This window comes from Pelobates fuscus, chromosome 2 (assembly GCF_036172605.1).
Source record: "Pelobates fuscus isolate aPelFus1 chromosome 2, aPelFus1.pri, whole genome shotgun sequence".
Lineage (NCBI taxonomy): Eukaryota > Metazoa > Chordata > Amphibia > Anura > Pelobatidae > Pelobates > Pelobates fuscus.
Genome location: NC_086318.1, coordinates 342,870,955 through 342,898,137, shown reverse-complemented (window position 1 = coordinate 342,898,137; position 27,183 = coordinate 342,870,955). Strand labels below are relative to the sequence as shown.

Genomic DNA, 27,183 nt, shown 5'->3' with positions numbered 1-27,183 from the left:
CTGGAGAAAGAGGTAAGTTTAACCCCTTCCTCCCCCAGAGCCCGGCGGGAGTGGGTCCCTGAGGGTGGGGGCACCCTCAGGGCACTCCAGTGCCAGGAAAACGAGTATGTTTTCCTGGCACTAGAGTGGTCCTTTAAGATGTATTACCTTTTTTACTGGATCATTCCTGCAAGGAAGATACCTATTGAGCCAGAGTAAGGTGTGATCCAATTTGTAACAACAATATGACTTAAGGACAATTGTCATAAAATTCTTACTTTTTTTTTAATTTATTTTTTAGTTTATTACACTTAATGAAACTTAATTTTTAGAAAGATTTCTATTGATTGATTTTAGAACATTTCACACTTTGTTTTATCTGATTAAATAGCCATGTTAGGTCAGATTCTACTGTTATCTGAACATCTGTTGGCACTTAGAGCAATTGCAACATCAGGCAAGTGAGGTTGAGCAGCAGTTGGTCAGATAACAGTAAAGTCTGACCCAACATGGCTGCAGTGACATTTTTATCTCGGGGAGGCAGGGACAGGATAATACACGCAAACTAATATTGGTGCTGGAACAGCTTCGGAAGTCCGGCCGGGGTAGTCTGCCCTTAGCGTTGGACTCTGAGAAAGCGTTCGACCACCTCGGTTGGAGCTTCCTTGAAAAGGTATTTAACTCCTATGGTTCCCCCCCCCCGCTCCCCCAGGTTACTAAATAAATATTTGCACTCTATTCCTGCCCATCTGCACAAATATTGCAAACAGGTTTCCTGTCCTCTACCGTCATGATTACGAATGGAACGCGGCAGGGCTGCTACGTACTGGCCCAGTAACCCTTACTGATATCCATACGGGAACACCCAAACATGCATGGCTTGGAGATATGTGGCAGAGAAATAAATATTGGCACATTTGCCTACGATATGTTATCAACCAAAGGGAAACACTATCACACTTACTAGAGCTCTCACGGGACAATGGACAGGTATCCTACTATTCCCTTAACACCAGCAAAACGTAGGCTTTAAACATTGGTATCCCAGCAACCACTCTTACCTATCTTCAACACACATACAATTTTGAATAACAATCTGACAATATTAAATACCTGGGACTGACATTCACAAAAAACCCAGTAGACCTCTATGCCGCAAACAATGTTAAGGTATGGAGCGAATGTGCAACACAATTGAAAAAGTTGACACATCTAATTTTTCTGTGTGACAAAAAGGTATTATGCTATGTCAGCTTTTCTGTTTTGCAGATTAATCAGGGGTGTACCATCAGGACTTTTACTGTAATAAGTATATCTCACTGTGTGTTGGTGATTATTATTGCGCACCCTATATTTTGTACTATTAGAAATTCAAGAGGCACAAGTCATTTACAATTGACGGCAAAATAGCCAAACTGAAAACAACTGACTTCACATTGAATTCCTGTCAATTCGCCCTTTAGTTAATAATCTTCTTATTATATATCCTTCTAATAAATTGCTGATTTGGAATCGTCTTCAGGGTAAAAAAAAAAAAAGCAAAACAATATAGGTAATTAGTTTTTTGCAATAATGTCATGGGGTCAGAAATAAATGGAAGATATGCAATTGGACACAACAGTAGCAATGTATTTAGTTATTGTTTTAATTTACTTATTGTTAAACTCAAAGATTGCTGGGTCTGGAAAGGTTCTGGAGCTGTCTAGTTTATCTGATGGAAGTCTTACATTTTAGCAACTACACCTTGCAGTGACCTAAAGAATGACGGTGGTTGGTGATATTATTGAATCTGAGGGTGATTCAGAAATTGTCTTTCCTGATGGTTGCAGTCAGAGCTTGTTAATCAAGGGTGATGTATACTATTATTGTTTTCAGACTGGGTTTGAACAAAGAATGTCTCGGTACAGTGCATTTAATCAGAGTAAAATATTTACGCAGTACATATTTTGTATCCAACTATGTATAGGCTCTAGCCTTCATATGGGTAAAAGTAATTTGGATACCAAGCATCAAATACTTGGATTATGGAATAAGGCAGGACAAATAATAAGAATACTGACAAAGCATCCTTTACCTATTTAAATGGAAAAGAAAACTGTCTGTTTGCATTCCAATGTGGGCCTATTAAAAGTTGAATATATTTCCCCAAGAGATAGCAAACAGAGCTGTTGATTGGTTGGATGGGTTAATACTTGAGAAGTATGCAGTGAAGTTCGAAAATAGTATATATCTCAGGTATTAACAAGCTTGTAATGATGAATGCCAGGGATGTTAAATTATTGTTTTTTTCACAGGTTACCCAAGAATGGAAACATTACTCAGGGTCCTTTGTTATTTTGCAATTGGCATTCATGTTTGAATGCAGTTACATTGCACTGCTTCTGCTACAATAATTTATAACAAACATGTAAACTCATTCAAACATTGTACAATTAGTTTTATCTCGATTTCCTTCTTGCTATTGCATTGCCAGTGCCAAGCCAAGAACATACCGGTAAATGAAAAAAAGAAAATATGAAGATTAAAGATTATGTACAATTGAATACCATTACTTTCTGCTCTTTATTTAAATCTTCCAGGTGTTGTGTATTTAAATAATTTAGATTTCTGGAGGGAGACAAGAGTTTAAGATGAGCCAATTCATCACTTCTACAAAGAGTTCAAGAAGTGCATGGCTGGCTATTTATATTTGCCCTTCGTATTATGCAAATAACTTCATTGTGAAGCGCAGCTGTCGATTGGTTTCATTAAAAGCAATATTGCCCTTTAGGTTCTCTATGAAGACCCTGCAGATGCTTTTGGATTGCATAAAATACCACATTATTTCATGTGAATGCTATAATCCACTGTCATTTCATTCCAAACACATCTCTGTCTGTAATATCAAATCCAGATGGCATTTTTAGCTTCAAGTATTAAAATTATTACTTCAAATAATTCAAGAGCCACTAGCCTTTTTTTCTACGCCACAACTTCCTTAATATTAGCCAGCATTGAAAATCATAAAGAAATTCTTTCTATGGAGATAAAGTGGCATTTATTTTTATATTTTGCCATTTTGTCTCGCGTTACTGAGACCCCATTTGTCAGTTTACAAAATGCTGTATGGCTAGCAGTTTGGTTTTATAGGGGTTGATAGAGAAACCCTGATCTAGGACCCCTGTACTGATTCAAGTCAAAATTATCCAATGATGGGCTGAAAGCAAACATGGACAAAATATGACTCTAGCCAGACTAGCTGCGAGACCACTGTCGGTGTAATGAATTTATTTGCACAAAAATGTACATTCTACACAGCTGATGCTCTATTTAAATTGTTGCTTCTTTTTATATTAAAAAAAAGGAAAAGTCAGTTTATCCCACCTTCCATGCCAGTTTTAATTTCACTTTAATTCCCCTGTAACATTGCATTCAAATCAACAAAGCTCACTCTCTTCTCACTATTATAGATAAGCTCATGTATTTCCACTAGCATGCATAATCTGTTGGACATTGAATTACATTTTGTATGCAGAACTTAGGTCAAGCCTAAGAGCCTAAAGAGCAGAACAGATAGCAGCCTATTACCAGATGTTCGAGATGGCTGGTGCCTGGGTAGGTGAAAAAGTCTAGGAACAGGCCAACACAGTAAACTAGAACAAGCTGAGGTCCAAGGGACATACAGTATCATGCAAATGAGAACAGAGGACACAATCATTAGAGGCTAACTGGGTGAGATGAAAACACACTCTTGTATATCTAATGCAAACCATGACAGGGTGTTGTTTTGTCTGTGTTGAGGGTATATAAACATGGAATGGCATATTTTAAATGTTTAGAATCAGAATTGTCATGCTAAAAAGTAGGCTGTATGGTTGAAAAATTGCGTAACCTCCTGCATCTAAACTTATACCTGAAGGACACGTGGTGCTGCTTGGTGACATGAGTGGGGAGAAGCATCCAAAGGTACCAAGACATGGATGGCTATCTATGGTCTGCAACTATTGGTCCATGCATTGCATATTTGTAATACGGATATTGGTTACATTAAACGTCTAATAAATAACTTACTTTCTTGTAATAATTGCTGAAGAGTGTTTGAAGGCTCTGAAGGAGGCCGTGCAGAATGAGATGCAGACCTGCTTTTATCCTTTTCAGGTTTTTTTTTCCCGGTGTCCTTTACATCAGATTTCTCTGCAAGAAAAAAAAAACTGAATCATATTAAAAAGAACATAAATATAAATGTATATGTGAAAAACAAAGAATAAGGTGTGTTGGCGCTTCTTTTTTATATATCCCATATGTGGATGTAATGGAAGTTGTCTTCCCTATCATCTTAAATAAACATTTATACAATAAATAAAAAAAATTACACCCTTCAGTGAGCACACACAGTTAATAATAATAGTAAATGGAAAACATGCTAGTTATCAACTATTAAATGTCGGTGAGCAATACTTTTAAACAAAATAATACGTTTTTAAGTGTGTTGCATTTCACAGCCTAAAGATACTTATCTAGCTCAGGCATTGTAGCATACCCCTGACAAGGTTAACTGGCTAGTCTATGAATTAGTAAAATGAAGGCAGGGTTAACCTAGAGCATGTGATGTCACAATGAGTTTACATTAGCTAGATCAGGCTTGGCTTGTTATTCATGAGTGTGCTACCAGAATATGTGTATGTAGAAATTAGGGTATTTCAGGCTATATATACACATAAATGTATAATTATCACTTATATATTAACAGGATTAGAGTAATTCAACAGGCTGATATCCACCCTATGGCACACACGTCACCATGTATTTGGTTGCTACGGTTGTGGGGACTCCGAAAGATAAATCAAAACAAGCTTATATACATGGAAAATATAGAAAGATGTGTTTACTAAGGCATTAGGTAGAGTCGTTGGATACCGGGCATCCCGCGAGTTTGCAGATAAGTCTGAAAATCCAGTAGGTGCGGATAGCTTAAAAGACAGAGTCCGCTCGTGGGGGTAGGGAGACACATAACAGTAATGGATCAATTGTCGCATGGTGTCAGTCCGGTCATAACACTGGATCTTATTCGGGGACACAATTCATGGACCGCCGTGTCAGCCAATACCCTCGCTGGGCAGTGAAATTTCCGATGCTTGGTAATTCTGGAGGGTGAAGGTGAGCTGCGAGAAAGGAGCAGCCTCTCCCCAGCCCCAGGGTCTACATCTGCGTGCCACAGACTCAGGTTTTCGTTGAGAGCGGGTCTTTCCTTTCAGGGGCGCCACAGAAGTCCCCATTTTTTTGCCGCCGCCAGCAGTGGCCGGTCTTCCTGCGTAGTGGCCGATGCTTCGGAGGTTTCTTCCTTGCAACCCTCAGCCCGGGTGGGCGTTTGGTGCGCTTTTTGCGTATGAGGGGGTTTGCTTTACCCGGGATAGGCTTGCTCCGTCTCCGCACCCCTGTCCCCTGTGGCTTCTCTCCGTGGGTAGTGGGAGGCCCTGTGAGGAGATTCTCTAGCTGGTCCCAAAAGTGTTGAAAAATCAGATAAAGGCTTGCGGTTGGTGATTGCGTGAGTGCTGTTGTCGATATTCGGGCTGCGTCTGCCATATTGCTGGGCCCGGCATGTCCGAAGCCCATGCTGTAAAGGGCAGGTGTAGTCGACAGTGCCGTGCATGCCAAGTCGGTGAGGTCCTGGATAACCCCCGCCGGTCCATAAGGGGGGGGGGGGGGCTCAAGCTTTGCCTTGCAGTGTGATGAGACGGCAGGAGACCAGCCGTCTCTCCCGCGCCTGCCATGCTTGTAGGCCGCAGTGTCTGGGCTGTCAGAACCGTTGCAAAAGTCCACTTGTGTGGTATAATCCTATCAGGCTCGGTATCCCAGATCTCTTGGCAGCCAAAATAAGTCGGGTCACAGCCTCTGCTCAGCGTAAATCGGCAAGATATGCGGTGAGAAGCAAGAGCAGCAGTAACCTGTGTCTGCTCTGCTTTGCAGTCAGGCCCCGACCCCCTGGATCCTCTTAGGTTTTATGTATATGCAAAGACATTTTAGTAGTTTGGTTATGGTTTTTCTGAACTTAAGTGAACTAGGTTTACAAGAATTATATAATTTTAAGTTAATTTTTCAATTAAGCAAAAAATGTATATAAGTTATATGAAAATAAGTTCATATAATGCACGAGGACTTAACACATTCAATAAAATACGTATATTACAAGAAGAAGCTAAGAGAACACAAATCAATATTCTCTGTGTCCAGGACACTCACTTCGTGAGAAACAGAGTGCCAACCTTTGGACGCAGAGAATATCCGATACAATATCGCGCTACCCATTCTTCTAAATCTAGAGGTGTTTCAATACTTGTACACAAAACACTTTCCTTTGAATTATTGAACATTAAAATAGATAGCCATGGTAGATATATCATTTTGCAATGTTTGATAAATTATATATTCTATACTATTGTAAATATTTATAGGTCTAATGATCAACAGAGGAATTTTATATAAAATTCTATAAAAACTAACTCCAACTCAGATAGGGACATTGATAGTGTGTGGTGATCTAAATCACATCATGGACCCTCAGGTAGATACTACATTACTTTAAACATCTCAGAAATAAGCCTCAATGTAAAGCCTTACTTAAAGTGATTATGGACTTTGGGTTGTATGATGTATGAAGAACTCTGCATCTGGGTGAAAGAAGCTATACCTATTTTTCACCAGTGTATAAAACACACTCCAGAATTGATTTTGTTTCAGGAGCTCTACTACCATATGTTACACAAAGCGTTAGAGAAAATATAGAGTGGTCAGACCACGACCCTATAACTTTAGCACTTAAGGATCAAAGTAAATATAGAGGACAAGCAACCTGGGGACTTAATGATTCCTTGTTACACAATGAAGCTTTTAAAAATAAAATTTTGACAGAATAAAAAAAATATTTAAAGTAAATAATTCGATTGCCGTTTGCACATAACTCAGTGCTTTGGGGTTCATTTATAAGCCAGGCTTCTTATGTAAAATGGGCAGAGAGGAAAAAAAATATATAGAACTATTGCGTAACTTATACAATACAACTATGTTTATTTTTTTAGCTCCTTCAGATCAACCTGACTAAATTAATTAATGATATACATTTTTCTAAAACTATTCAAATACTTCAAAGATTAAAAATAAGAGAATACGCTCAGGACAAATCCACATGGAAAACTGACAAATCCACAAGACATAAATAATGAGCTGGCAAATTGTTAGAAATTACTCTACAACCTTCATATGATGGACAACTCCACCAACTCTCATTACAAGAAATTGATTAATTTCTCAATTGAACTAATTTGCCATCCCTTATTCAACTTCATAAAAAAGTTTTGAGTGCTCCGATCTCTGCCCAGGAGATTCAGCAGACCGTAGAATTATTACTACTTAGGAAGTCACTAGGCCCAGACGGCTTTACATATGTATATTATTAAAATGTTTCTTCAGTTATAACGCCAAATTTGGAACAAACATTTAATTACATGATAAAACAATGAAATATGCCATCAGAGATGTTAATGGCCCATATATTAACTCTGCGTAAACCTGGCAAGCTCCCTGATAGAGCCCAAAATTTAAGACCCATATCATTACTAAACACAGATATTAAAATAGTGGTAAATATTTATACCACTCATTTACCTTCAATAATTCTTACTTTAATAAACCCAGATCGGGGGGCGGAGCCTGACTGCCGAGGCAAGCAGACGCACAATCCTGAAGCTCCGAGCGAAAAGCGAGAATAGAACCTAAATACCGCAGAAATACCACTCCTATCACCCCCAAAGACAGCTACACAAACGGGGGAATATACCCAGCGTCATGGGGCGGAAGAATAAAAGACCGACGGCGGACAAACCTGCCCCGGGGCCAACAATCAGTGACATGTGGCGGCAAGCACGCTTCACAGGCGAATCCAACATGGCGGCTCTCCACGGAGGCTGCTCTGACTTTTACTCAGATGACTGCTCTGGGGATGCAGAGGACAATTACGCCCCAGCTCCAGCCCCAAAGCAGAAGGTGAACCCTGCCAAACCAAGGGCTGATATGGATGCCGACCTGGTGACCACTGGGGTATTAAAAGCTCTGCTAGCAGACCTGCAGAAGAACATCCTCACGGACGTTACCGCTCTGAGGGGTGAGCTGCAGGGCCTGACAGGCCGCATATCGACACTGGAGGTATCCTCTCAAGATAACCAACAGCACATATCCTCATTACAGGCTGCTGTGCAAGATCTGCAACGCCAGAACCTACTCCATGAACGGCGTTATGCTGCCCTGGAAGACTCCAGGAGGAGACATAATCTTAAGGTTAGGGGGATCCCAGACGAGATACCAGAGGCGGAGTTGCCGCGGACACTCAAACGGGTACTGTCGGCCATACTACCTCCCAACCAAGCTACACCCATCACACCCACTGACCTTTTCCGGGTCCCCAAACCCCCCAAGGCCCCAGCCACGGCCACAAGAGATACCATAATCACCTTCAGGAATGGAAAAGATAAGTCGGCGGTCCTCGCGGCCCTCCGCGATAAAACCCCACTGCAGTTTGAGGCCATGCACCTGACCTTCTACTCTGACCTGTCTGGAAGCACCCTAGCTTGGCGCAGGTCGCTGCGGCCCCTCACAACCTTGCTCCAGCGACACAACATACCTTACCGTTGGCGACCCTCCCAAACGCTCCTCGTACAACAAGGGGGAAAAACGCACCAGATCCACGACACTCGGGACACAGCGAATCTCCTGAGAACCTTGGGCCTACCACAGGACCCACACTCCCAAGATGGACCCCAAGACCATGCCTCCCCAACTCACAACTGGGATCCGGCTCGAATTGCAGCGTTTGTACCTAATAACAACACGCCAGACGCCTACGCCTCGATCACCACCTGAATGGGGATTACAAACACTTCCACCTACCAGCACGGCACCATGAACCGCCCACAGGGGCTCGAGACGTCCGGAGGGCAGCTCAATATGCCGTTGAACTATTGCCCAATTGTTATTTCCTAGTTATTAGTTTCATGGACTTCACAGACCTCCCCTGGCGGTGGCCCTAACGTACCCTGCCGTGATTCAGCATACCCGATGATCGGCGAGCTCCAATCCAACGAACAAGCCTCAACTGATCACTAACGATAACCAATCGGAGGTACAACGTAGACACCGCCTGACACGCCGGAGAAACACCCCAGCCCCTGGGAATCTCCTGACTGGGACGCAAACATTGACACCAAGGCCCACACATTTTTGCCACAGGAGGTTGCAGAGCCAGATGCAGACAATGAAGGCTTCAGCCCAAGTGGCCATCTACGGAGCCCCCACACCCTGGACTATCCTGCCAATGAACGACCCACCTCCACCGTCCAGGTCATGGTGCTTATGCACGTTCCTACCGGGACTCAAAAGTCAATCTATATGTATTGTTTTCTTCCTACACTCACTATACTAGATGCAACACCACACATTGGTAACGATACACTCGTCTCCCTACACTCTAAAACCCACCCTGCTAGGCCCAGATACACCCGGAGACGCTTAGTTCTGCCCTACACGGCAAATGTAATCGGCCTGCTTACTCCTCCCTCCCCTAAACCAATAATCTTAACTACCGGTAAATATAGGACTTGTCCTTCACGAGTCACTCAGATTATCCCCCACTCAGACACCTATACAACAGTTCTGGAACAGCACCGCTGGTTCCTTAGCACACACTCACTGTCCTTCCGTTGCTACAGACAACATATAAATTGTACCTCACTATCGTGCCAATGCTGTCTTACTACTCTATGGCAGGAACATGCGGTTGAGACGTGATACACACATAAGCTTTTATATGGTGTTACCCTGAAAAACCTACCTGGCAGTGGGCAGACGGTAATGCACACCCTCACGAGCTATGTTTCGGAATACGAATGGGGCAATACTAGTCCTGTGTCTACCCTCTGTTAACAAAAGTTTGCTCCAGTCCCTGTTGTTATTAAGCAGTGTTATTTATGTTTATGTTTCTTACTATTACTCTTAATTTTATTACTCATTCAATGCTTACTTTTCTACTCATGCTGACTAAGCGTTCACCCCGCTCCTCACTATAATGTTGTGCAGATCCTCTACCTGCCATAGCATGAACTGTATAATAATAATATACCTGTACTTGTTGTCGTGACGACATGAGATGGTTGCTTACGCCTGCCCGATAACAAGAAAACGCAAACAGGAAAATGTGTATCACTGCTGCACTAACGTTGTACTTCACAGGTATCGCGACGCTGATAGTCACTTTGACAACCTTATGTTTGACATACAGTAACGAGCTCCTCTAATAGCTTACGATTTATTACTATAATGTGGTAGTGTACTGGTGAAGCGCTATAAAATATTAGATTATAACAATAGTGTTTTTTCCTATTTACAATTGGTGAATAAACTTTGACATGTGAATATATGCATAAGCAGTACCTTTTAGGTATATACAAAGGTGTCCTAAGTTGGTAATCAGTACCTTAAAAAAAACAGAATATACCAAACATAGTGTAAACTGTGACACAAATGAAAATAGATTTGAATTAAGAGGGAAAAATTCCCACTCACACTTTGGAGAGCTAATAGTGTATAGCTCAATTTGATCGCCTGTGGGGTCCGTGGAGGCGACCCTATCCCTTCTTTTTGCTGGATATTGTTGTCTTTAAAACTCTGAAACGTTAAAACATATATATGGTGCAGTACCGTATGGTTCCAAATATGTGTGAAAAAGAACAGATTTGTACTCACAGACACAGAGCCATCCACATCGGCTCTGATCACGGGTATATGTGGTTAAGGACCACACACCTTCTTTAAGAGCAGGAACAATGCCACCAGTGTTTATAGAAATATAAGTATATTTATTACATAAAACTATTTTTAACAATAAAAAACTATATATAGCAATATAAAAACACTGTGTGGGCATAAAAAAGTCCAAATAAATAAAGACCGGTATTCTCCAAGTTCCAGGACGCGTTTCGCTTCAACAGCTTCTTCAACTGGATAAAAAAGTCTCTATTTCTTCTTTGGGACCTGTTTCTGCTTTTATACGTCTTTAAGAGTCCAATCTTTGATTAAGAGTCCGTGATTTCGCGGGCTATCTCCATGGGAACGGTGACGCCCTGCGATTCACGTCTCGTTTTCGTGTATTTCCGGGTTTCCGCATCACTTCCGGTCACGTGTCTCTCGGCCGTTACGTCATGCGTTCCACCTTGCGGTTCACTCGGCCGATACCCAGAAGTGTGTGGTATCATTCCACAACGATGGGGGATAGATGTAGGGATAAGAAAAACATATACTTTCATAATGGCAAAAGTTCAAATGAGGGGAAAGACTGATTCTTTCTTAAATCTTATACTGAAAAAACGGGGGATAAATATATATGATTCTGAATGAATGGGGCCATAAATATATTACAAAGAGACCAGTAGTTTTATATAGAAACGTTGTAGCAACAGGGGAAATGAATAATATACATGTATAAATAACCAGGACCATAAAGTGCATGAATTTTTCATAGTGAATCCTTGCTATAGACGTCCAAACGGGGCATTAATAGAGAGATCTAATGTGGCAACTAGGCAATTAATCATAGAACTGTATACATAACCAGGACCATATAGTGCATAGATATAGTCATAAATAAAAATATCCTATATATAAAAATAACAGTATCGGAACTACAAAGGCATACAAAGACTTAATTAAAATCTATCATAAGAACGATAACCTCCTAAAATTGAAATAAAACATATATTTATCTTAAAAAGTGGCACATCTCAAAGTCCGTGTTAAGACCATATGGGATGAGCGTGTTTAGTTTAAAAATCCATTCCATCTCGTTCTTACTCATTCTTGTATCAAAATTTCCTCCTCTCCAATCTCTTTCTAGTTTTTTAATCGCAAAGAATTGGGTACCGGCTGTTTCACAATTGTGGTGAATTTTGTAATGGGCCGAGACACTGTGGTTCTCAAACCCTTTAGATATATTCCTTCCATGTTCTTCAATTCTTATATGCAGTGCCCTTGTGGTTTTCCCTATATATTGTAAACCACAAGGGCATACCATGCAATAAATGAGATTATTGGAATGGCAAGTCAGGAGTTCTTTAATTTTATATTTAGTTCCGTCTTTGCTAAAAAAATGATTCAAATGTCTCTTTTTGCTGGTAGTTCTTTTGCATGCTAGACAGCTTCCGCATCCAAAAAAACCTTTTTCTAAATTTAAAAATGTGTCATTAGTTTTTCTTTCTTTTAGGAAGCTGGATGTAAGTGCCGTGCGTAAATTGTTTACTCCCCTATGTATAAATCTGGGTCTTTCAGGGAGGAAGGTTTGTGCTATCGGGTCTTGAAGGAGAATGGGCCAGAATTTGGAAATGATATTTCTGACTTTATGATTTTGCGTGCTATAATTGCATATGAAGGGGATTTCTTTAAGTTCATTGTCATTTTTTTCTTTGTATTTTAAGAGCTTCTCCCTCTCCATTATTTTTACCTCTTTCCTAGCTTCTTCCAATTTTATTTCCTCATAGCCTTTCTCTATGAATTCTTGTTTAGTCTTATTTGATTGGGTCTCAAAAGTGGTGAGATCCGTGCAATTTCTGCGAATACGCAGGAATTGCCCTCTAGGGGCGTTCTCGAGCCAAGGGGCAAAATGACAGCTTTCTCTACCTATGAAACTATTAGCTTCTACCGTTTTGAAGTGATTTCTGGTCTTAATACTACCATCTTCTATATATATTTGTAGGTCCAGAAATATGATTTCTGATTTGCTCCAGTTGTTGGTGAGTGTTATCCCCCATGTGTTGTTATTTAGATAATTTAGAAATGTCATCAAATCTTCTTCCTCTCCTTCCCAAATAAAAAAGATGTCATCAATGTACCGGCCATAGGTGACCAAGTTCTGCCTCCAGCCATGCTGGCCGTAGATGAACTCTTCCTCCCAATGGGCCATAAATAAATTTGCATAGCTGGGGGCAAACTTGGTCCCCATGGCCGTACCATTGATCTGGAGATAAAATTCTTCTCCATACCAAAAAAAGTTATTCTTTAGGATTAAATCCATACCTTCCAAAATATAATCTATTTTAGTGCTTGTTAAATCTGAGGTATTGGTTAAGAAAAATTTAGTGGCATTACACCCGTAACTATGTGGGATATTGCTATAGAGGGCCGTAACGTCACTAGTGACTAAAAAACAGTTTGGGTTCCAAGAACATTCTTTTAAAATATTTAAAATGGAAATGGTATCTTTAATGTATGAGGTAGTTTTCTTAACGAGGGGTTGAAGGTGAATATCTACATATTGGGATAACCTGCTTGATATTGAGTCTATCCCTGCTACAATGGGTCTCCCCGGAGGATTATTTACATCTTTATGAATTTTCGGTAAAAAATAAAATACAGGAATTTTTGGATATTTGATATTTAAAAAGTCGAATTCTTTTTCATTTAAAATATGTAACTCCTTACCTTTGTTAAAAAAATTTAAAAAGTTTTGATTCATGTTATTACTGGGGTTGTGATTAAGTTTTTGATATGTGTGTGCGTCTGATAGTAGTCTTTCGGCCTCTTTGCAGTATAGCTCTTTTGACATTAGGACTATCCCCCCTCCCTTATCTGCCGGCTTAATAACCAGGTCAGTATCTGATTTTAAATCTTTCAAGGCTTGTCTCTCTTGCATGGTAAGATTATAATTAAAATTATCTTTTTTCTCCAATTTTTTAATTTCCGTCATCACCATGGTTTCAAATGTGACCATTTTTTCAGAGATCATTTGTTTTGGATAAAATGTAGATTTTTCTTTTAATTTAGTGTGTCTTGTTTCCTCCTCTTGATTATATTGTCGTTCTATAGGGTTCCTAGCAAAGTATTTTTTTAGGCACACATTTCTTTTAAATTTATTTAGATCTATGTAAAATTCGAACTGGTTCAGAGGTCTATTTGGGGCAAATTTTAGGCCTTTTGTTAGCACTTTTTTATGATGTTCTGTTAGAATTTTCTGGCTTAAATTAAAGATCCCCTTTATGGGATCTAATTTCTTTGTGGCCTCTCTCGTTTTTCCTTTTTGGATATGTTTTCCTCCTCTAGTTCCTCTACACTCGAATTTCTTTGTCTTTTGTAAGGTGTTGTGATGTTTGTAGTGTCTTCCCTTTTGTGTCTCTCTTTTCCCCTGCTCCTCCAAAAATCCTGATCCTCAAATTCGTCTAGGGTTAGGAATCTGTTATGTATGGGTAGGGGTTCTCTCCTTTTTAGGAAATGGGCCGGTTCTTGGTATGGGGACCCATTTTCAATCTCCCTCCTTTCATTTCTTTCCTTTGGTCTCACATCTTTATAATGAGGTCTTCTTTCGTTTCTCTCCCTCGAGAGAGAGAAACGAAAGGAGACCTCATTATAAAGATGTGAGACCAAAGGAAAGAAATGAAAGGAGGGAGATTGAAAATGGGTCCCCATACCAAGAACCGGCCCATTTCCTAAAAAGGAGAGAACCCCTACCCATACATAACAGATTCCTAACCCTAGACGAATTTGAGGATCAGGATTTTTGGAGGAGCAGGGGAAAAGAGAGACACAAAAGGGAAGACACTACAAACATCACAACACCTTACAAAAGACAAAGAAATTCGAGTGTAGAGGAACTAGAGGAGGAAAACATATCCAAAAAGGAAAAACGAGAGAGGCCACAAAGAAATTAGATCCCATAAAGGGGATCTTTAATTTAAGCCAGAAAATTCTAACAGAACATCATAAAAAAGTGCTAACAAAAGGCCTAAAATTTGCCCCAAATAGACCTCTGAACCAGTTCGAATTTTACATAGATCTAAATAAATTTAAAAGAAATGTGTGCCTAAAAAAATACTTTGCTAGGAACCCTATAGAACGACAATATAATCAAGAGGAGGAAACAAGACACACTAAATTAAAAGAAAAATCTACATTTTATCCAAAACAAATGATCTCTGAAAAAATGGTCACATTTGAAACCATGGTGATGACGGAAATTAAAAAATTGGAGAAAAAAGATAATTTTAATTATAATCTTACCATGCAAGAGAGACAAGCCTTGAAAGATTTAAAATCAGATACTGACCTGGTTATTAAGCCGGCAGATAAGGGAGGGGGGATAGTCCTAATGTCAAAAGAGCTATACTGCAAAGAGGCCGAAAGACTACTATCAGACGCACACACATATCAAAAACTTAATCACAACCCCAGTAATAACATGAATCAAAACTTTTTAAATTTTTTTAACAAAGGTAAGGAGTTACATATTTTAAATGAAAAAGAATTCGACTTTTTAAATATCAAATATCCAAAAATTCCTGTATTTTATTTTTTACCGAAAATTCATAAAGATGTAAATAATCCTCCGGGGAGACCCATTGTAGCAGGGATAGACTCAATATCAAGCAGGTTATCCCAATATGTAGATATTCACCTTCAACCCCTCGTTAAGAAAACTACCTCATACATTAAAGATACCATTTCCATTTTAAATATTTTAAAAGAATGTTCTTGGAACCCAAACTGTTTTTTAGTCACTAGTGACGTTACGGCCCTCTATAGCAATATCCCACATAGTTACGGGTGTAATGCCACTAAATTTTTCTTAACCAATACCTCAGATTTAACAAGCACTAAAATAGATTATATTTTGGAAGGTATGGATTTAATCCTAAAGAATAACTTTTTTTGGTATGGAGAAGAATTTTATCTCCAGATCAATGGTACGGCCATGGGGACCAAGTTTGCCCCCAGCTATGCAAATTTATTTATGGCCCATTGGGAGGAAGAGTTCATCTACGGCCAGCATGGCTGGAGGCAGAACTTGGTCACCTATGGCCGGTACATTGATGACATCTTTTTTATTTGGGAAGGAGAGGAAGAAGATTTGATGACATTTCTAAATTATCTAAATAACAACACATGGGGGATAACACTCACCAACAACTGGAGCAAATCAGAAATCATATTTCTGGACCTACAAATATATATAGAAGATGGTAGTATTAAGACCAGAAATCACTTCAAAACGGTAGAAGCTAATAGTTTCATAGGTAGAGAAAGCTGTCATTTTGCCCCTTGGCTCGAGAACGCCCCTAGAGGGCAATTCCTGCGTATTCGCAGAAATTGCACGGATCTCACCACTTTTGAGACCCAATCAAATAAGACTAAACAAGAATTCATAGAGAAAGGCTATGAGGAAATAAAATTGGAAGAAGCTAGGAAAGAGGTAAAAATAATGGAGAGGGAGAAGCTCTTAAAATACAAAGAAAAAAATGACAATGAACTTAAAGAAATCCCCTTCATATGCAATTATAGCACGCAAAATCATAAAGTCAGAAATATCATTTCCAAATTCTGGCCCATTCTCCTTCAAGACCCGATAGCACAAACCTTCCTCCCTGAAAGACCCAGATTTATACATAGGGGAGTAAACAATTTACGCACGGCACTTACATCCAGCTTCCTAAAAGAAAGAAAAACTAATGACACATTTTTAAATTTAGAAAAAGGTTTTTTTGGATGCGGAAGCTGTCTAGCATGCAAAAGAACTACCAGCAAAAAGAGACATTTGAATCATTTTTTTAGCAAAGACGGAACTAAATATAAAATTAAAGAACTCCTGACTTGCCATTCCAATAATCTCATTTATTGCATGGTATGCCCTTGTGGTTTACAATATATAGGGAAAACCACAAGGGCACTGCATATAAGAATTGAAGAACATGGAAGGAATATATCTAAAGGGTTTGAGAACCACAGTGTCTCGGCCCATTACAAAATTCACCACAATTGTGAAACAGCCGGTACCCAATTCTTTGCGATTAAAAAACTAGAAAGAGATTGGAGAGGAGGAAATTTTGATACAAGAATGAGTAAGAACGAGATGGAATGGATTTTTAAACTAAACACGCTCATCCCATATGGTCTTAACACGGACTTTGAGATGTGCCACTTTTTAAGATAAATATATGTTTTATTTCAATTTTAGGAGGTTATCGTTCTTATGATAGATTTTAATTAAGTCTTTGTATGCCTTTGTAGTTCCGATACTGTTATTTTTATATATAGGATATTTTTATTTATGACTATATCTATGCACTATATGGTCCTGGTTATGTATACAGTTCTATGATTAATTGCCTAGTTGCCACATTAGATCTCTCTATTAATGCCCCGTTTGGACGTCTATAGCAAGGATTCACTATGAAAAATTCATGCACTTTATGGTCCTGGTTATTTATACATGTATATTATTCATTTCCCCTGTTGCTACAACGTTTCTATATAAAACTACTGGTCTCTTTGTAATATATTTATGGCCCCATTCATTCAGAATCATATATATTTATCCCCCGTTTTTTCAGTATAAGATTTAAGAAAGAATCAGTCTTTCCCCTCATTTGAACTTTTGCCATTATGAAAGTATATGTTTTTCTTATCCCTACATCTATCCCCCATCGTTGTGGAATGATACCACACACTTCTGGGTATCGGCCGAGTGAACCGCAAGGTGGAACGCATGACGTAACGGCCGAGAGACACGTGACCGGAAGTGATGCGGAAACCCGGAAATACACGAAAACGAGACGTGAATCGCAGGGCGTCACCGTTCCCATGGAGATAGCCCGCGAAATCACGGACTCTTAATCAAAGATTGGACTCTTAAAGACGTATAAAAGCAGGAACAGGTCCCAAAGAAGAAATAGAGACTTTTTTATCCAGTTGAAGAAGCTGTTGAAGCGAAACGCGTCCTGGAACTTGGAGAATACCGGTCTTTATTTATTTGGACTTTTTTATGCCCACACAGTGTTTTTATATTGCTATATATAGTTTTTTATTGTTAAAAATAGTTTTATGTAATAAATATACTTATATTTCTATAAACACTGGTGGCATTGTTCCTGCTCTTAAAGAAGGTGTGTGGTCCTTAACCACATATACCCGTGATCAGAGCCGATGTGGATGGCTCTGTGTCTGTGAGTACAAATCTGTTCTTTTTCACACATATTTGGAACCATACGGTACTGCACCATATATATGTTTTAACGTTTCAGAGTTTTAAAGACAACAATATCCAGCAAAAAGAAGGGATAGGGTCGCCTCCACGGACCCCACAGGCGATCAAATTGAGCTATACACTATTAGCTCTCCAAAGTGTGAGTGGGAATTTTTCCCTCTTAATTCAAATCTATTTTCATTTGTGTCACAGTTTACACTATGTTTGGTATATTCTGTTTTTTTTAAGGTACTGATTACCAACTTAGGACACCTTTGTATATACCTAAAAGGTACTGCTTATGCATATATTCACATGTCAAAGTTTATTCACCAATTGTAAATAGGAAAAAACACTATTGTTATAATCTAATATTTTATAGCGCTTCACCAGTACACTACCACTGAACTCACTCTTAAAGATAAGAACTTGGTGTTAAAGCTGCTCATCCGCTATTCACTTTTTGCAATTTAGCGCTAGTACTACCCTGTTTTGTTTGCACTTCTATTACTATAATGTGTTCAATGCATACTGCACAGCAGAGATTGCCGCTAAGTTACTCCACTAACTACATATTGTATACATGTGCGATGTTTCCTCTTGTTCCACACTACACCTTTTAAAAACTTGCGCAAGTGTTATCTGCCAACCATTTATTATGTCAACCATGTACTAAGCTATTTATGTCAACTGCTATTGTGGCATGACATAACTGTCTGTTCACCTTTGCGCAAAAAAAATAAAGAATTTTAAAAAAATAAAAATAAACCCAGATCACGTAGTCTTTGTAAGAAGTAGCCAAGGCATGGATGGGACGAGGCAGGTTTTGAATCTCTTATATGGGTTACGGGGGAGGATGCCTGGTGTGTTCCTGTCATTGTCTTCTTCGTCGTTCTGAGGAGGTATGATTTTCCTCCTGAATACCTATCTATGATACAAGCACTCTACTCCAACCCAGTAGCAAAATCGGCAAATAGTGGCTTTCAATCAAATCAAGTTAAAATTTCTAATGGTACCGGCCAAGGATGCCCACTCTCGCCGTTTTATATATTTTAGCACTGGAACCATTGGCATATCTAATTCGTGATAATCCTGATATACATGGAATAAAATGAATGGACTAGAATATAAACTCACACTTTTTGCAGATGACATATTTATGACATTAAAACAACCCAATATTTCTACGGCAAATTTTCATACAACACTAGAACAATATAGAAAATGTTCCTTTTACAGGCTTAATGTGACGAAAACACAAGCTATGGAACTAAATATTCCACCTTCTGTTTTAACTATTTTGAAACAACAAATCTCTTACGATTGGAGACGATAATTATTTCTGGTTCAGAAACTGTTTTTCTAAACAAAAGAACGGTACAGCCATGGGGAGCAGGTTTGCACCCAGCTATGCCAATCTTTTTATGACCGAGTGGGAGGAGAGAGATTGTGTGGAGCGGGTATGCCTGGGTGAAAAGCCTGGTAACCTATTATAGATATTTAGATACCCCCTTTTTAATATGGAATTGTCCAATTTATAATTGTTTGCCCTCACTGACAATGGTCGATGGGGTGCCTATTCCCATAAAACTTTAATGAACTGCTCACCCCGCCTCCTGACCTACCAGTCTGATACGTCACGTCCTGTGAAAAGTGACTGTTGCAAGTTCAATATGATGAAACTTGACAGAAATGCGGCAGCGAGATAAGGCTAAACCCATCATGCCATGGAAGAGGTTCGTGACGCGTCATTTCCAGGTGATGCGCGTAACCTCGAAACAATCAGGAAGTTGAACAGCACACCAAATTCCACTAATGAGACATAGACTGCCTCTATAAACTAGGACATTTTCCATGAGCATCCACACTTTCTAAGGAAGCCCAATCTGGGTGAAACACATCAAGTGGTACTGGAGCACTGTATTTCTTTATTACATTTGTTTTTTTACTATATATATATATACACACATTTACTTTTAATGAATAAACGGTTGATCTATATAGTCCCTATTGTTTTTATTTTCATCCTGATGCTGTTCTGCTATATTGAATCATGCATATCCCAGGTGGGGATTGTACCATCATAGCTGCATACTACCAGAGCAAGTTATTGCTCTGGAAATTTTAAGTAGCACCATAGCTACATACCACCAGAGCAAGTTACAGCTCTGGAAATGGTGAGAAGGATACCTCCTTTTTATTATGATATTTAATTCAAATATACTGTGCCATTGGGTCTTCTTCTTTGCTTTTTCTCTGCATGGTTGTGTATTCAGTGTAATGGGCTTCCAATTTTCATCACACATCCCAAGACGGGGATTATACCGTCCAAGTGCTATACAGCAGAGCTCTCAGTAGCTCTAGAAAGTGTGAGTTAGTCTTTTATTGGGTTTATTGCACTATTAACCTTTTTTATTTTGTTTTGTTCTGAGGTTATCATAAGACAGAAATTATTGACCTCCAATAAGTGTATGTATATATCTTATTTTTGTACACACTATATTTTGGCGCGGTTTACCACATACTTTTTTCTCATCTTTCGACTCCACAAGGAGAATTCCTCAGTGCTCTTTTACTGTATACAGAAAACATTGTTTGGTCCTATTTCTTGTATAGTAGTGACAAAATTTCATCCTGTGTGCTTACTGAATAGTGTACTTTTGTATTTATTGTATAAATGTATATGTGTTTTCATTTGTAGAAATCATATACATTTGATTAATGTTCAGTTTAGAATGATATTAGATGAACCAGGGTGGATGCAAAACCTTTTCTTGACCAGAAGGATAACATCTACATGTTTTGAAATCCATCTGAGTATATGTATTTAATATATACCTCCAAAGTGACAAAATATCTACAAAGCATGTTTTAGGGCATTATCATTTCAAGTGCAATTTCAAGTATAAATTGTATGTGTAAATTGTATGTGTTCATCAAAATAGTAACTTACTGTGTAAGGCTAGAGGAACTAATGACTTAAGAATTACATATTATCATGATTGAAAATGTAAAGGAAATGGAAAAGTGAAAACAATTTTGTTTTTGCTGCCAACACAAGTTTCGGCAGTCATAATAGACAGTATTAAGGATTTTGTGTCATCCCTCATTTTACCAGATGTCTGAAAGACTATGAAATACTGAAAGACTATGAAATATTTTCATATAACATGCATATGCAGTAATACGAGATGTATACAGATTTATTAAAACTTTACAAATAAGCCCATTACAGTCCTTAATGCTTAAAGGGACACTATATTCACCCAGACCACTAAAGTTAATTGAACTGGTTTTGGTGTAGTGCAGTGGTGTATCCTGGTTTTGTGCTGCCCTAGGCATGACAAAACTCAAGCGCCCCCCTGCACCACCCCAACCTTCCCCCCTGCCCTGCCTTCTAAATAAAAACACATTCACTGACAGACACGCATAAACTAGCTAACAGACATACACACTCACTAACAGACACATACAGTCACTAGCAGACACACACATTCACTAACAGACATGCATACACTCTCACTAACAGACACACACATAGTAACACACTCCCTAACAGACACACTCCCTGACATAAACACACTGACACACACACACACACACTAACAGACACATACTCACTCACTAACAAACACACACACTCACACACACTCTTACTTAGCCGCCCACCTGCCTGGACTGTTAGCCGCCAGACTAACAAGGCATTTCCCTGGGCATTTGGGGGCGCCCCCAAGGCAAATGCCTTGTTTGCCTCATGGCTAATACGGCCATGGTGTAGTGTCCATATTGCCCTTAGAGAAACTGTAATGTTTAAATTGCAGGACTAAGACAGCCTCTACCAGACAGCCACTAGAGGCACTTCCTGCCTGCTAGGTGCCATCCATGAGGACATCCAGTGTCAGTTAAATCCCCATTGGAAAGCATTGCAACTTGCAGCGCTAGCTGTCTGGTAACGTTGTATAAGGTGGAGCACCGACTATAGCATTACTTACCTGATCTGTGAGCCAGCCGGCTACTCCACTCAAGACGTGCACAAGAAGTGTCTCTGATCTATCTGAGGTGCAATTTCTGGGCTATCTAGTTTCTGCTAATGGATTTAGTATGGATCAGAGATCTCCCTCCCCGGTCCGCAGCCACTGTGCTGGCAGCCGGCGGGGGGAGGGAGGAGAGAGGACCCGGGAGCTCAGTCTGCAGCTCCTCTGGGTCCTACTCTCGCGAGCACGGAGCGTTGCCGTGGTTACCACGGCAACGCTCCAAAGGACTAGAGTTCACTCCTACCACTGAGACCACCAGGGATCCCCACCGGACCATCAGGGATCAAGAAATGTCCCCCCTCCCTTCTTACCTTTACTGGGGGTAGGGGGGACATTTCTTGATCCCTGGTGTAAAAAAAATATTAAAAAGCCTCCCTACCCTCCTTCCCCCCATAAACACACTGCCCCACACACACACACATACACTGCAAGCCTCTCACACACACACACTGCAACTCTTACACACACTGCACCGCCCCACACACACTGCAACCCTGACATACACTGCCGCCCTCACGCACTCGCACACACACACACTGCACCTTTCACACACACTTCACCCCAACACATACCACTGCTCCTATGCCCTATATCCCAGCAGACCCCAGGTAAGTTGTCAGCTGTTCTTAAACGGTTTGACTACTTACTCTGGGATGGGATCCTGGCACTACTGGCACCATAACTACTACACTGAGCTGTAGTGGTTATTGTGCCTGGATTATTTCTTTAAATAATCTACAAGTGCCCCTCCCGAGATCAGGCTCTGGATCCGCCACTGGTGCACCTCCAGGTCCTCCACTGTCCAGCCACGGCCATTGCAACACTGACCAACACACACAGACACACTGACATACACATGCACCCACACTCTCTGATAGACAGACACACACACTCTCAGACAGACACACACACTCTCTGACAGACACACACACTCTCTGACAGACACACACACTCTCTGACAGACACACACTCTGACAGACACACGCATAGACACTGACAGACACTCACTGACAGACACAAACAAACTGACAGACACACACACACTTTCCACATTCTTACACACACCAACATCATATGATTTATTGCTCCCTACCTTTGGGAGCTGGTGTGGGGCCTCTTCTATCAGGAGCTTAGTCTTCCTGCTCCTCACGCGCGCAGTTTAGTTATGCCAGGTGCCGGAACTTCTGATGGCGCACTCGAGGGAGCAGTGAGGAGCAGGAAGACTGAGCTCCCTCGCTGCCGCAAGGGACTTCTCCTCTGGCTGGTACTGGGTAAATTTGAGCAGAGTAGGCACCTGCAATGTAAGGTACCTAGTATGCCTTAGTAATCATGGCAAACTCGCGGCTCGCCGGGCCTCAAAAATATTAATTGTGGGCCGCAAGTTTGACATGCTTGCCCTAGAGCAATATCTTTGCTGTTTTGTTTCCCACCACCAGCATGATTAGGCTGTCTTGCTCCCTAGGGCTCAATTTGTTCATAATAATCCTGCTCACAAGTCTTCCAGTAACAGTCTTTTTTTACATTGTTGATGGCCGGCATCCTGTTCTCCACCTCTGCATTCTCTTTGCAGGGAATGCCGGTTCAGGACGAACATTTAGCTGGTTTGCGTAGGACTTGGGAGCAGGTACAGTGTTTCTTGGTGGATTCTTGGTGGGTTTCCGCATGTGATATTCATGCCCCTCACCTTCTAACGGAATTCTACTCCTGCTTTTATGGCAAGCCTGTTCCTGCCTGGTAGGAATGTCTTCAAGGTGGGTATTGCAGTATTAAGAACACACTCTTAAATGGGTATGGATAGTACCAGGCTCCCATTGGTCTATTTTTGGCGGCCCCATGCACACACGTTTGGGGGGCGCAGGTATGACATGGACCAATCAAAAGTGATTTAAAGGTATTAAAATCTCCCTAGCTCTGTACACTGTGCCCTAGTGTGATTTCTGTCCAAGCCCCCGTTAGTGCGTTTCTTAAACTACTACAATAATGGATTCTGGTATTGACCTGGGCTTTGTTACTCACTCTGCTTTTATCTTTAACCTTTTCTGTGTTGTTTGCCTGTCTGACTGATTACCGTGTACCTGACTCTGGCTAGTTCTCAGTTTCATTGTCTCTCTGTTACTTGGCTCACTATTGACTGCACTTTTTCTCTGTCTACATTAAGTCTGGCCATTCTGAGGCCCAGTTATACGTTATTTCCTTGTTTTGTTTCTTGCTGTCCTGAACTGTGCATGTTTGTGTGTTACACAGAAACACCGACCCAGGGCCAAGGGACATTAGTGCTGGGTTTGGGTAAATAAATAAATAATTTTTAACTCCTTATTAGCAGGGTCATGAGTGAGGGGGGAGGCAGAGAAGCTATACTACTAGGAATACTGAAATGTAAGATTAAACCCCCAAAAGCAAAGCAAGCAGCCATGTTGAATTTGGTGGATCAGATGAAAAGTATACACAGGATATTGTTTATTGTGGCAGGAATATTTGTAATTTGTATCTTTACACCGAAAGCATAAAGAAAATAGTTTAACATGAATTCTAGTAATTATAACAATAAAATTGAATATATACATTTTCAGCATTGTGGCTAGAAAATTATATTATCTAAAACATGTAATCATGTTGTTTTTGCACAGTGGGTACTCAATAATTTGAGGGATGCAGCAAGGCAGTGACTGCAGGACTGAGAAGCTTTTCTACAAAACAATTTTCTTCAGCTATTATGGAGACTACAATTTGCATGTTAAAATGAATGGACTGAGTGAAATTTAGACTGATAGACACTTCCTGTACATGTAGTTTCTTAGGGTAAGATAATTGGGACTGTAAAATGGATAGGATAGGATAGAATGAAATAAAAAGTGCATGCAAGATTCTCAGAACAAAAATAAGGATAAGAGACTGAAAAGAAAATGATGGAAGTGATAGTTCAGTAATATAAAATTAAGTTGCTATACTTTTGACAGAGGTGAAATTAAAGGGACTCTCCAGTGCCAGGAAAACAAACCGTTTTCCTGTCACTGCAGGTCCCCTCTCCCTTCCCCCCCCCAACCCATGTTGCTGAAGGGGTTTGCCCTTCAATTACTTACCTGAATCCAGCGCCGATGTCCCTCGGCGCTGGGTCAGGCTCCGCCTACGCTTCCCCCCCCAACATTAGCCGGCGAGGGTGACCTATTGAGCATGCGCGGCCAGCAGTGGGGGAGACCTAATGCGCATGCGCGGCAATGCTGTGCACGTGCATTAGGCCTCCCAATAGGAAAGCATTGAATAATGCTTTCAATGCTTTCCTATGGGGATTTCGGCGACGCTGGAGGTCCTCACATAGTGTGAGGACGTCCAGCGTTATTATAACACAGACAGCCACTAGAGGAGGACTTAACCCTTCAAGGTAAATATTGCAGTTTATGAAAACTGCAATAATTACACTTGCAGGGTTAAGGGTAGTGGGAGTTGGCACCCACACCACTCCAATGGGCAGAAGTGGTCTGGAGTGTCCCTTTATTGAAACAGGACACAAGAGTTAAGAACAACTTGATTTCAGGGTACCTTGTTTTTCCATGGGGTGCAGGAGCCTGGGTGACAATAACAAGTGGCTGGGGACCTTCCACATAATCCCACTCCTCTCTCCAGCGGTACAAACACTGGCTGCTGTAGCCTCGTCCATTTAAGAAGCGCGCATGCATGACAACATCATGACGCTGATGAAGTTAAGGCCTGCCAAAATTGGTTATTTCAAAAATTTTGGGGGTGTGGCTATAATGTTAAAGTGCCAGACTAGAAATAGTTTGCTAAGGCACGGGTCCTTGCCCTGTTATAGTTCTATGTTGATTGCCAATAAGCAGGTTTTATTTCTCTCATAGTATTTCTGGTTTTTATCTTGGCTATTAATGACTGTTCGGAGAGCAAAAAAATGGGTCACAAGAGTATACTGAGAACAGGCAAGAGTATACTTCGGTGGGTCCCCGCTCAGATCTCAAGCTGGTTTTTGCTCATCTTGTGCCATTACAGAGAGAACATCTCTGAAACATATCAGAACATCTCTGAAATCCAGATCCAAAATGCCAGCAAGTACCTCATCAGTGAGGTATAGCTGATATCTCCCTAGGCACCGTGAGCAAGAGGTCCACGTCTGGATTACCCTTTAAACTTGTGGAGAGCAAAAAAATGCTCTTGTGCCATTACAGAGAACAAGACTGTTCTCTTATCTATACTCCTTGACTCTGTTATTGTACCTCACTATTCCTGTTCTCACACTCCACACAAAATACAAAATAAAATGTTTAGTAGATATACCCCAAACGAAAACTTGCACACATTTAATTATGCATTTTTTTCATTGGTGGTATATCGAAAAACAGCTTGCAAAACCTACAGTTCTCTTTTCTGCTGCCTTTAAAAACCCTCCCCTTCTAATCCCGCCCAGACATTCTGTGTCAACAGGTGCTCTTGACAGTTGCTGCTTTATGAGTTTAGCTCCACTGAGCTAGCCAAACCAGGAAGTAACAGGACTGCCTGGGTTAATTTAAATAAAACAAGTCAATTTATAAAAGTGTAAATTTCTATTGAAATATGCAATTTTTTCAAAATGAAAATTAGAGGACAAGCTCTTCACACATAAACCCTTTCAGTAATCTAAAGTGCTTTAGGGGTCTGGAGTGACCCTTTAAACCCAGCCACTCTAAAGTTTGGTATATGTTTTATTGTTGGTTATCTATTACACACTGCTTGTTAGGTTTCACAGTATTCCAGACACTTGCAGGTTAATATAACTTTCTGTGAATAATCACTCTTACACGCTATATATTATTTATTGTATTTCTCCCTGTGTATTGCAAACTGGACTCACAGTGTATGTTGTTCAGATTGTATTCTATCTTTAATAAGACTCTGTAAAACAGGGGTAAACAACCAGTATTTATTTCTTTTTTGCTTTCATGTTCCCCTAAGAAAGCATCGTGATTTCTTGGAGTATCCCCAAAGGCTGCTCAAAGCACTGAAACAAAAATTCATTTTTCAAATAACTCCCCGCAATAATTTGTAGCTGCTGTACACAAACTTTAATTGCTGCACAATCTGACTAGGATCAATCTGAGAAACATAATATATAACTTGTAGTGAAGGTTGGCAAAATTTACCTTAATACCAAGGGTA

General features: G+C 40.2%; 1 protein-coding gene across 1 annotated transcript in view; it reads right to left on the bottom strand.

Annotated features, from left to right (window-relative positions):
* Positions 1 to 27,183, bottom strand: part of ADGB (androglobin) — a 313,568-nt gene that overhangs the window by 237,055 nt on the left and 49,330 nt on the right. Inside the window, exon 9 of the mRNA XM_063443590.1 lies at positions 4,030 to 4,152. Coding sequence (XP_063299660.1) covers positions 4,030 to 4,152 — 123 coding nt within the window. The remainder of the gene's footprint in view (positions 1 to 4,029; positions 4,153 to 27,183) is intronic.